Here is a 12,616-nt window from a genome sequence, read left to right on the forward strand (position 1 = left end):
CAAACACACACACACACACACACACACACACACATAAACACTCATCATGCGTACTGTCACACAAACACATAGGTCCAGGCATCTGTAATGAGATATAATATATTTTTATAAATTCATTTTAGAATGTTCATGTTCGTTTTTCTTGTTAATCTTCTAAAATCTCTGCTGAGTGCTATCACAGTTTTGGGAATATAAAATAAGTTTTTGAATATGTGAGTTTTGCACGCAGTTTAAGATGAATGACGTGTCTAGACCAATTGTTTTTGGGGGTTTTTCTCGAGTCTTTTTATGATGTACCGTTATTCCTGTGCAGTCAAAACTTGACATTTTACCTCCCCAAAACCCAAAAAAATATATTTTTTTAAACCAACCCACAACAACCCTGCATTTTTTCGTTTGGTTGTTTTATTTTTGGTTTTGATAATGTCATGCTTCTGCTAGATGACTATCCCCCCACCCCACCAACACACCGTCCCCACCCCCTCCCAATAAAAAAGCAACAAATCATAAGAACTTTTAAATGGGGTCTGCTGGTCCTTTCGTTTTTCCTTCATAAATCATGGAGGAGCCTGTGTTTTCATAATCTTTTCGATTTAGTGTAGTCTACAGATGACATATTTAATGGTAGATTAATCTATTGCACAAAAGAAAGCAAACTCAATTATTTACATACTATGACATTAAGCTAAGAAACATCAGCCCTGTTAATATAGTTGGCAGGGATGCATGGTATACAGTGCAGACAATTCACAGTTTGAATACTCTTGGGGACTTTCTTTTTTTATATTTATCTTTGGGGACATTCTTGAATTCTGGCTGTTTGAGGTGTTTCAGTATTCTCCGTCGTCCTTGTTTTGTGTTTACTTTCGTCTGTTGTGTAACAGTTAACCGTTTTTGCCGGTGCAAGCAGAAGACCTGGGTTTGATTCCTGAGTGGATCTGTCTTTCTGATGGTATCCTTCTCAGCCCGGGTTGGCTCTGAAGGACGTTAAAAAATATAATTGTTTTGATTAATTTGATGTAGGCGTAAAGGAAAACACCTGCTGTTTAAAAAAACAACAAGAAAAAACAAGAAAAAATACGATGATGACAGACATGCTATACAGATGTTTGTTCGACCGGTGCAAGGTTTATTGAGATATTTTGTGGTCTAGGGATGAGGCGCTTTTTTATAAGGAGGAAGGTAATCCAACCGCTAGATATAAGTGATGGACAGATTTCTCCGTCTCTCATCAGCTTCTGCAGTATCCGTCCCACTTATCAGTGGGCACAAGGCCAGAGAAAAAGTCGGCACTTTATCGTAGCCTAGAGGTGTAAGTGCAAATTCCACATTGAGAAGTTTATATCATCGGTCGCTTTCGTCTTTCTACCGAGTAGCTTTATCCCACGCCGCCTGAGTTGGTCCCGGCAGACGAGATTGACCGAAGTCGATGCTTTCCCCCTGCCGCCTCCTTATGGCCTAATTTGTTTGGATGGTTTGATGGGGACTTAAAATGCATCAACCTTTGACATGGTTGGGAACTTACCTGCTTCTGATACATCGTAATTACTTGTATTATACTGTTGTTTTTATATCTAAGTTGCATTTCGGTGCCTAAGTGGAATGAGGTCACTCACCAGAATGTGCAATAGAACTGCGACAAATATACCATGTCGATTTACATACATGTATACATAATATACATATATTTATATGATGTATATATATATATACATGTATTATATTAGAATTTATCAACATAAAAGGTTTAGATTTTTAGATCGGATTTGGAGGGGGGGGGGGAGGAGGAGACCTCAATCTGAGGTTGTATGTCTCTCATAGAGCACTTTTTTTTCAGAAGACTTTTCTATGATTCTTTGTGTGGGGGGGTTGTGCATATTTTGTTCAAGGTATAATATGGAACATCACTTTTAGATTGTTTCATTTGTTACCTTGAGATAGGGTTATTTCTGATAGATGGCGTCTTTTTTTTCACTTTTAAAAGACTTTTCCTTTAAAAAAAAAGCAGTGTTTCTATTAAGTAAAAACCATTTTTGCTAAGGTCTGCTTGATTCCCAACCTTTACTATATATATCTCTCCCCCACCCCTCCCCTCCCCTCCTCCATCTCTATCCTGCATAAGTTTTGGATTTTGTTTTTTAGCCCTATAAGACGTTATTATAGGTGTGTTGTGCTTTACATGAGTTTGGTTCTAACCACCCAGAGTTGGTTAACCCTTTCTAATCTGTCTTTGAGATTATTTTTGTTAACCTCCGGCTACTAAAAGTTTCTGGTTTAGATTAGTCTTACAGAGTAAAAGGCATTTTGTCTTTGTAGAATTATTGAATTTATTTTATTATAATAGATCTATTGTATGTGTTTTATGGGTATTTTATTAATACGTATACGTATTATTACAAACTGTGTGTCACGTGTACATATATTACATACTATGTGTGATAGGTGATAGGGGAGGAGTCTACTGTATGTGCTGGATACTTATAATACTTTATTGTTAACCACATTTTAGAGCAATTTGATGAGTGAGATGAAATGCTTCAATCATCTAATATTTGAATGTAAACTCATCACGTTCTTCTTGATATAATTGATTTTAAGAAGGATAATTTTTTAAAGATATTATTAGAATAAAGAACAAAATTTAGAATAAAGAACCTTGAATCGAGAAAATATATGTATATAATATCTAGGTACATTCTTTTGAACTGTTCATGGTTCGATAAAATATGATACAGCTCAATTTTAGTGTACTTTTTATTCATTGTTTTCATTACCGTGACTCTTCTGAAGCAGACCTAATCCAGTCTTGACACTACCATGACCATACAAAGTCAAAACTGTGGTTAGATAAATACTAATTTAATTTAGCTCACTGGCGAGTCGTGTGGGTAGCCATTTGTGTGGGATTTAGATGTGTAAGGAGAAGACTTCTGTTTTGATATGGTCATAATTTATATAGTATTATATTATCTGATGAGATTTACCTTCGATTTTCTCAAAACAGCATTTTTCGGGATAGCTGCTGGGTTTGGGGTTTTTTTTTTCAGTTTAGAGAGGTTGTTCAAATAGAAAGGAAAAGTATTGTGGATTTCATTTTTTTTCAGTTTTCTGCTGTTATAAGATTAACTGATTGACTGTGTTCTGTTTAAGCAGACATCAATCTATGTATATTTATATATTTTTATAATCATAAATGTGATGCATTGGCTGTCTAAACTAAAAGTTCAGTACATCTGTTTAGTTTAAGTAAGTAAGGTTGTTGTATTTGTCAAAGCAATATTTTCAGAATTTGTCTTAATAAGAAAATACCTGACTTAAAAAAAAAAAAAGAAATTAGTTTTATTTATTCTGTCATATGTATTGTATTATTTACAGTTTGTCTTTTCCACTTGCTTCCTCAGATGATGCGCCCCGTGACCCGTCACTGGTCCTGATACTGAAATGGGGAGGGGAGCTGACTCCTGCCGGGAGGATCCAGGCGGAGAACCTGGGAAAGGCGTTCCGCACGCTGTACCCCGGAGGTCAGGGTGAGCATGGGAGTGCTGAGTGTATATTTGCCACTGCCTGCTCTAGATTGTAGTTTGTTTTGTTTTGTTTGTTTTTTAAAATAGTTTTTTGGGTTGCTTTTATTTTTTTTTAGTGCTCTGGTGTGGTTTGCTTCTTCTTCCCTATCAAACAGCTATCGTCATTTTCTCTCCTCTTTCTTTTTTTTGTGTTTGTTACTCTCTTGTAACCCCTCTAATCTTTTGCTTTTTTATGATCTAATTGTGTTGCAGTGCTGTAAACGCTTACTAACGTTAAATTGTTGGGGGGGTTTTATCGCTCAAATTGTCCTTTTATTGCATCTTTGATTGAAATTTCAATATGTTCTTCTGCCTTTAGCTGGTTGGCAAGTGCTTTTTTCTGTTTAGAGTATTCTGCTTCTTTTCATGTCTTTTTTTAATAATAAGGATGATAGTGAAGATGACTTCTGTAACACCCACTCACTGGTGGCTCCTAGTGCTTCTCAGTAAAATGAGGTTTAAATCGACCTTTCATGCATACTGGCCCATTCATCGTATAACAATTTTTTCAAATACATATACACTCGTAATCTGACAAAGAACTCATACAGAAAAAGACAAAGCAATCTATTGTTTGTGAAAGCAATCTAATGTTTGTGTCTATACTTTCTAGCTTGTTAGGTGATTGGTTGGTTGGTTGGTTGGTGTTCTGGTGTTGCCTGGTCTTTCTTCCTCAACCCTCAGCTTTTTATATCATTGTTCAATGTTTCTTCCTTGCAAGTTTTGATTATTCTTTTGCTGATTTTTGGTACTCTACCTACCTCTGCAACTACTACTACTGCCACTACTACTACCACTACAACTACCACCACTACCATTACTACTTCTGCCACTACTTCTACCTCCACCAACACTATCACTGTTACAACTACTACTACTACTCCCACTACTACCACCACCACCACCACCACTGCAACCTGCCTCCACAACCACTACTACTACCACTACCTCAACTATTGCTTCTATTAGCTTCGAAAACTCTACTCAAAAGCTTTGAAAAGCATAATCATGCATTGTCCAGTTTCTATAGGTTCTTTCTTGTCTCTTTCCCTGGAAACGATCGAGGCAGAATTTTCCCATGAACACTTTAGTTTTGAAGAGATTTCCTCGAGACATGTCAGGAGTACCACCCTTTGAAGTGTAACAGTTTGACTGTGCCTATGTACCTTGCATGCAGAAGACAGGAATTCAGTTTCTGTGTGGGGAAGTTTATTTTATATTTTTATTGATTCTATCTGTCTTTCTGCTCGGATGCTGTTTTCCCGTTCAGCTTGGATTGGGTAAAACATATGCAGCTGATGAATCGAGTTTAGAATTTGGCATTGATCAAATCCCTTACTGCTGTGCCACTACTGATATTTAGAATGTAATATGTTTGTCCCTGTCTTGAGATTCACCATCAGCATGTTTATAAGAGCATTGTGTAGTGTTGAATGAAATCCTGATTATTTTTTAATTGAATCTTTGTCACTAACTTAGATAAGTTCTATTAGAGTTGGATATAAAATTCGGAGGTTCCGCTTCATTAAACAACCTTACAGTATTGAAAGCTTACTTTACTGACATTACTTTTTTCCGCTGCCTCTACTGTTTTGGGTGTCGCGGGAAGAAAGAAACGTCTCTGCCTTCAGCCGGAGAGCTTGGGTCTGGGGGATGCCTTGAGTTGTTAGTTTTTCCCTGACTCCATCTATCCAGGTAGTATTGAAAGCACTTTTATATTAATACTATTACCAGTTTCCTGTGGTGATGGCACTTGCTGAAGAACTTTATCAACGTTTCGATGTTTGGGCTCTGAATGTTCCTTAAAGAGACCAGTGCTCTGATGGGGAACCAAGTGCTTCTTCTGTGAAGTGACTTATTTTGTGTTAAGTAGGGCACTGAGTCTGCAAAATGTCGTGAAGAAATATAATGCTCTTTCTTTAACGAGAGCACCTGGTTGAATTCCTCCTAGTTGTATATTGTCATACTCAGTTGATAATATTTCTTTTCCACCCTCAATTTTCGGCATTTGTGGCACTTCGCTGGCGCATGCAGGAGACCTGAGTTCCATTCCCGAGTGGGGAGAAATTTTTATCGAGTGTCTTTGTCTCTTCTGGGATGTTGTATCCCTCTCAGCCTGGGTTGGCCCTGACTGGCAGGGTTGGAAGCCCGCCTCCTGAATGATGTATTTCATGTTTATGTGGGTGTTTAAAAAACAACCGCACCACCCATGATTTTAGATTCCCTTACCAGATTGAAAGTGGGATTGCGCATTCTATCACTTCTGAGAACTAAAGACTCTCCGGCCACTCAGGGGGTCAATATTAATAGATAAGAGTACCTTTTGAGCCTGCTGTCAATTAGCTGGGTTTAAAATCTAGTGGGAGGGGGGGGGATGCGGTGGATGAAGACAGGAAAAAGGAAAAGGAAAAATTAAGAATGAAAAGATGCAGAAGACGGAAGAAAAATATGATTTTGAAAAAGAAGTAGAATGAGAATAAGAGGGAAAAAAGGATGAAAAAGAAAGAGAAGAAGAAAAAGAAGAAGAAAGTAATAAGAAAAAGATTATCTTTAAGAAAATGGAAAAAACAAAAGAAGAAAAGCACCTACTTCTGCATGTAAGTGTACATGACTAGCCAGTTATTTCTTTCAGTTTGACAAGTTGTCTCATCTTGCAGGTCAGAATGGGCTAGACAGCGAGAGCTCTGGTGTGGTTACTCCTTCTTTCTTCTCAAAGATCTATAGTCCTTGTCTTTCCGCCTTCGTTTCTTATATTTATCTAGTATTACCTTTTAACTTTGGCACTTATATATGACTTAACTGTGTCGCAAGTGCCATAAAACTCATACTAAATCTAAACGAAAACTGACAGGTCAGTTTGAGGCTCCTGGCCTGGGCTTCTTGCGACTACACAGTACCTTCAGACATGACCTCAAGATCTACGCATCGGACGAGGGCAGGGTTCAGATGACCGCTGCTGCTTTTACTAAGGTAAAGACCGTTCGCTACTCTAGAATTACAAAGTTCTATCTACTCAGTGCCTAGTTTTGAGAAATTTGACGTCAAAAATTTTGGGTTTCACTACATGTCAAGCTTTTACGAATGCAATTCTTTGAATTTCCTGATAACAACTCCAAATAATCTTACGGTTTTGATAGAGTGAACATTTAGTTTCTGACCTCATGGTCTTCTTAACTCAAAACAGCCAGAAACGTCAGATAGAACTTTGTAATTTTATGGTATCAAATTGTTTACTTGTTTTGTGAATTTTATGCCACTTTTAACAGTAAAAACCCCACACCATGTCTCTTTTATGCCCTTATGTGATACGGTGCCTAGTCTCCGTGAATGAAAAAAGATGAACAATTCTATGGCTCGATGCAAATCTCTTACAAATGCCAAAATTACTAAATAGCATTTTTTGGAGTCTTGCGTGTAGCCATTGATTTAAACTAGTCCGGTGGTAGGATGCTGCTGACTCTCAATTACAAGATTTTGAGTTTGATTCCTGGTTCAGCCACAAATGTGTAGTTGGTAACTGGTAGTGAAGGAATATTATATGAATAACAGTGAGTGTGGGTGACTGGCGGGTGCTCTGGTGTTGTTTGCTCCTTGCTCCTTCTTTCCTATCAAACATCTATCGTCTATATCTCCCCTCCTTCTCTTTTGTGTTTGTTACTCCCTTGTAACACCTCTAATCTTTGGCACTTATAGGACCTTATTGTTGCAAGTGCCTTAAAACTCTTACAAATGACCGTGAGTGGTGTGTTTCCAACTGGCTTAACCATTGTCACTGTTTACAAGCGCATTTTCTTTGTTTGTTCATTTATTTCTGATGTGTGTGTGTGCTTGTATCTGTAGGGTTTGCTGGCGTTGGAAGGAGAGCTGACCCCCATTGTGGTGCAGATGGTGAAAAGCGCTAACACCAACGGTCTGCTGGATGGAGAGTCCAACACCTCCAAGTACCAGATTGTGTGAGTACCATGGTGTGTGTGTGGGTGGGGGGGGGGGGGGGGAGGAGTTTTGAAAGTGTATCAGATAGTGTGAGTACCATGGTGTGTGTGGTTGGGGGAGGGGGAGGATTCAAAATTTTCCAGACAGTGTTGACTATTTTCGGGGGGGGGGGGGGGGGGGTAATTGAAAGTGTACCAAATATATGAGTACCATGAGATTGAAAGTGTAAAAGATAGCAGATTGTGTGAAGTGTGAGTATGGGAGGGGGGATTTAAAGAGTACCAAATAAAGCATGTATATGTACCATGGAGGGGAGGACTGAAAGTGTATCAGATAGTTTGACTGCCATGGGTGTGGGTGGGGGGGGGGGGGGGGGGGGGATTGAAAGTGGAATATACTTTCAGAATCGTGACACAAGTGCTTAACCCATTAGACCCTACGCATGCCTAGGCTATTGCAAAATCTGTGGGAGTACAAACCAAATCCCATTTACCACCTCATTCATTTATAGACAATCATCATGGAATGACGTTTGAATTTATAACCCTGCTGGTAGGTCTGGTCAGTGTCGAAGAAAAGTTTTTGTGTTTAGCCATCTATGTATGGAAAAGCTGGATGTAAAAATAATAATTACGAAGATTAAATTATGTAATGCATATCCTTGTTCTAAAGCAGAGTCTCAATGCACTTTTGAATGATGTTCTTTCCTAAGGATGAAACATTGAGCCTGCGTTTGGATGGAACCCATGCCCTTATGGTTACCCATCATGCAGCTTAACCACAAGGCTAAAGAGACGCTTAAATCAAAATGAGCTATCTTTCCATTTTTTTTGGTGACCATTGCTGATTCTTCTTTTATATCTGACTTTATTTTTGGGTTTCTTTTTTTCTCATTTTTTCAACAGGGTCAAAGAAAAACTGAAAGAGATTTTCAATCAAGACCGAGATTTCACAGAATCTGATTTCTGCAAGGTACAGATAAGTGTTGAATACATTACAGTCAGAAGAAGTATATTACCCAACTGTCCCACAGTGCAGCATTATTATTTTTTTTCTTGCAGGATGAAGACCAGCAATGAAATGGCAATGTTGGATGAACTTTTTTTCTTTTCATAGAAGCTATAAGATTACCTATTTACGGCATCTTTTTTAACTTTTTGCGATCCCAAGCCAGTTTTTTTTTTTAATCACTGCTTTTTGGATATACTGACATCCATAGGAATTTGGTCTATAGTCATTAGTGTTGTAATTTATTTTTGTACACTTATGGGTTGAGTTACTTTCATTAATCACGCACAGTCTAAAAATTATTCAAGTGATATTATTTTGGGGGTTTTTTGTACTTTTTCATAATTCTCATAACTGTGCCTGAACTGCAGCAGGGAACTTCTGCTTTTTTTTCCTAAACCTTACTATCATCATTTTCCTCTACTTCTTTTGTATGTTTGTCACACTCTTGTGACCCGCTTTTACCGGGGTGCCTTGATGCTTTGTGCTGTTTAAGCTAGAGAGTTGAGCAGAGTAAACCTGATTCCCTGTAAGGACTTCTCTGTTGACATGCAACCCTTGGCGCTCATATGACCTTATGCAGTTGCGAGTGCCGTAAAACCTCTACTAAAACTAAAACATATGGATGTGCACAGCTTGCAGGCATCTATCTTGGCATTTCTTATTCATGAAGCCTCATATACTTTGCTACCCACTGTGACTACTGCTCTCCAGCTGCGTCTGTCAGGAGATAGGCTTTCCCAAGTTGAAGTATTTAAATTGAAGTCCTTCAGAGACATTTTCAGGGATTAGTATATTCCAGTGAAATGACACATTCTCGGCAGTGGACAGAAGTGGGTGGTACATCATTAGTATTTGGCCATGGTATGATGGGAAAAGGGGTGGGTATATTATGAGTGTGTTCCCTTGATATGACGATGTGTGTTTTCTCCAGTTGGCAGCAACGAACAGCATCTCCCTGGTCAACGCCATGCAGTTTGTGAAGAACCCGTTCCAGATGTGCGCCCGGGTGCATGAGATGATCAAGGAGATCACGGCGCGCATCAGGTGTCTTAAGATGGAGCTCAAGTCAAGAGGTGAAGGTTTTAACAGGATGCTACCTTAGAATTTCAAAGCTCTATCGGACATTTTTGGCTGTTTTGAGTTACTAAGACCATGATGTCTGATAAAAAATGTTTTATCTGCTCTATCAAAATCGTAAGCTTATTCTTTGTTGTTATCAAGATATTCAAAGAATTGCATTTGGAAAGTCTTGACATGTGAAACAATTCTAGAGTAGCCATGAGTTACTGTTGTGGTTAGTGGTGTTTTTGTTCATTGATGATTGCTGTTATTATTGTAGGTGGTGTGCTGTTGTTGGTTGTTGCTGTTAATTTGAGTTTACCGAAAATCAGCACAATAACGACCTAATTTTTACCCTGTAAGGCTTTGGGGGTTTTTATGTGTAGCAAGTCACTTTTACTTTCTTGTAGGGTTTTGTTTGGGATTTTACTGAATTTCCCCCTTGGAACAGCTCTTTTCCTTCTATGATAGGGCCTTGTGGGGATAAACTGTTCATAATATTTCATTGATGGTGGGAAGAGGTCACTAGTACGTCCTACTTTTCTTTTCTTCTCTGTTGATTTTGCCTGTCATGTTTTTCCTTGCTTTAAATGGCGGTTATTGTGTCTGTATGCTTCTCTTTTCTCACAGTGGAATTTTTTATATTTCAAGAAAGAAAATTTCCTTTTACATATAACCTGTATCATGTTGAGAATGGTGTAAAGTTAATAAGCATACATCCTCTTCATTTGCTTTTGTCCGTCCCTCATGGTTTCCAGATCTGACCTTGTTTAATGGCGAGTCCTGGGAACTTCTCATCCGACGCTGGGCCAAACTGGAGAAAGATTTCCGCTTGAAGAATGGTCGGTTTGACATCAGCAAAATCCCAGACATTTACGACTGCATCAAGTACGACCTCCAGCACAATCAAAAGACGCTACAGTTCAAACGAGCTCAGGAGTTGTTCATGTGTAGCAAAGCTCTGGCAGACATTGTCATACCTCAGGTAATGAGCTGGAATGCCTAGTAGGCAGTGGAGAGTAGTAAGACTAATTAACTGGACTCGTGTTCTGTTTGTTTTAACTCTTTTTTTTTTTGCCTGTTCCTTTATTGATGTTAAGTTATGGTTGTAACAAACTGAAGGATTTTAAGATGGAGATGTGTACATTTTTTGGTTTGTTTTCCAGGAGTATGGAATCACAAAGGAGGAGAGATTGCACATTGGGCAGAACTACTGCACTCCACTGCTACGCAAAATTCGCTGCGACCTACTTCAGTGCATCAACGAACCCACCACAGACGATAATGCTACACGCCTGGACTCCAAGTATGTCTCTGCTCACTGTGTTAATCTGTCTCCCCGTTAGTCCTAAGTTTCACATTAGTGTTTTTTCTGTATAGTTTTGTAACTCTTTGGTGTGTTTGTGTTTGAGTTTCTGGTTTAAAATGTCACCTCTGTTCTTGACAAGTTGATGAATGCTTGGACTTTTTCGAGTCACTGCTTAAGGAGGACTTGCACTGAAGGATGCAGTAGTTTTATTTTCTTTTGCCTTTCAATTTTTCACTTATATTTTGAGGATTTTCTTTTTGCTTACTGGATTTTGACCAGTTACATGAGAGCTGCAGTTAACATTTTCAGAGTTTATTTAAATCTTTTGGTTGTTACCTGTTGAAATGTCTTGTATTACCCTAATTTATGACATTCCTAGTTTAGCTAATGAAATATATTGGTATGAAAAAGAACGAAACCTTTCATAATAGTGGCTTTAGGGACTCAAACTTATAAGAGCTTTTAAATTCAAGTTTTAGTTTGCTGTTGTTCCAGTAAGATCTTTATCGCTTTGTCACTGAAATGGCTTTGTGCCTTTGCTTTCGACTTCCCCTGACTTTGTGCATGCACATAGACAGATATCAAGTGTTTCTATTTCTTAAGATATGTGTGTTCCACTGAAGGAAGTTCTAAGTATAAGGAAGGAAAACTAGTGCACTAAGTCTGAAATGATGGCAAGATATGTGTACACAGCTCGGTTAAACTTTTGTTTCCTTTTGTGTGTGTGTCTTTTCCTTATTGCCTTATGATATGATGTGTCGAACTGTACTTTACTAGATGTTCTTTCTCATTGTTTATTTGACTTTCAGTGGTCATAGCAGCTTGTTATAAGTGGATTTTCCTCCTTAATTGAGAACCTGCTTTAGCCTTTTATTTAGAAGTGGCTTAGTTCCTTGCTTTGGTGCCTTCTGTGCCACTCATCTGTTCCGGCAAAAAAAAGTATGTTTGACGGAACTTGTCTATAAATGGCAGCTTGCACTGCATGCTTCCCAGGAAGTTAAGATTGTTTTAGAATGCTATCAGGTCTGCTGGGGTAATAGTATAGATTGGAAAGCGCATAGAGCTTGCTGTTGAGTGGGAATTTTGCGCTATACAAATGCTATCAATATAAAATGCTTAGAACTTACTTGTTGTAGCAATACGGTGGGAAATAGACATTGAAAGTCACTGACATAACATCAAGAACGGGAATTTATGAACACTGTCAGATCACTAGAGAAACAGTGAGACTATGCCCTGGACAGCTCCAGGCATGTGGCTCTTAAACCATCTCCACAGGACTAAGAAGGCAGGAGGGTGAAGCATAGAAAGGGTTAAAAGAGCGAAATGTGAAGTAAGGAATTGAACTGCTATTAAATTGGGGACTTAAAAAAATGTTGTCCAAGATCAAAGGATACTTTGTATGGAGTTTTGGTTGTTTTTTTATGTGCGACATTAATTTGTGACTTTTAAAGACATCTGCAAATTCAAATCATCCGTGAAACGTTAAAAGGGTTTTACTGTATTGAAACCTAAAATGAGAGTAGGTCTTGTTGATTAGTGATTACACAAGTTTTGTTGTTAAGGACTGAGCTCTTGATTTACAAATTATTAAAGCGTTATGTGAGTATTACGTCTACTATATTTTGTCTTTAAGTTTCCATCTATTTCTCTCTCTCTTTCACTATCTTTCTCTCTCTCTCTCTCTCTTTCACTATCTTTCATTTTTTTTCTCTCTCTCTCTCTCTCTCTCTCTCTCTCT

The 12,616-nt window shown here is 38.3% G+C and overlaps 1 protein-coding gene across 1 annotated transcript in view; it reads left to right on the top strand.

Annotated features, from left to right (window-relative positions):
* The window catches only part of LOC101848931 (inositol hexakisphosphate and diphosphoinositol-pentakisphosphate kinase 2), a gene marked incomplete in the record, with an annotated part of 127,507 nt that overhangs the window by 61,765 nt on the left and 53,126 nt on the right, over positions 1–12,616 (top strand). The window contains 7 exon segments of the mRNA XM_035968777.1: positions 3,402–3,527; positions 6,415–6,533; positions 7,404–7,516; positions 8,402–8,468; positions 9,439–9,580; positions 10,325–10,551; positions 10,733–10,872. Of these exon segments, the coding sequence (XP_035824670.1) occupies positions 3,402–3,527; positions 6,415–6,533; positions 7,404–7,516; positions 8,402–8,468; positions 9,439–9,580; positions 10,325–10,551; positions 10,733–10,872 (934 nt within the window).

Source organism: Aplysia californica, unplaced genomic scaffold, assembly GCF_000002075.1.
Source record: "Aplysia californica isolate F4 #8 unplaced genomic scaffold, AplCal3.0 scaffold00005, whole genome shotgun sequence".
Taxonomy (NCBI): domain Eukaryota; kingdom Metazoa; phylum Mollusca; class Gastropoda; order Aplysiida; family Aplysiidae; genus Aplysia; species Aplysia californica.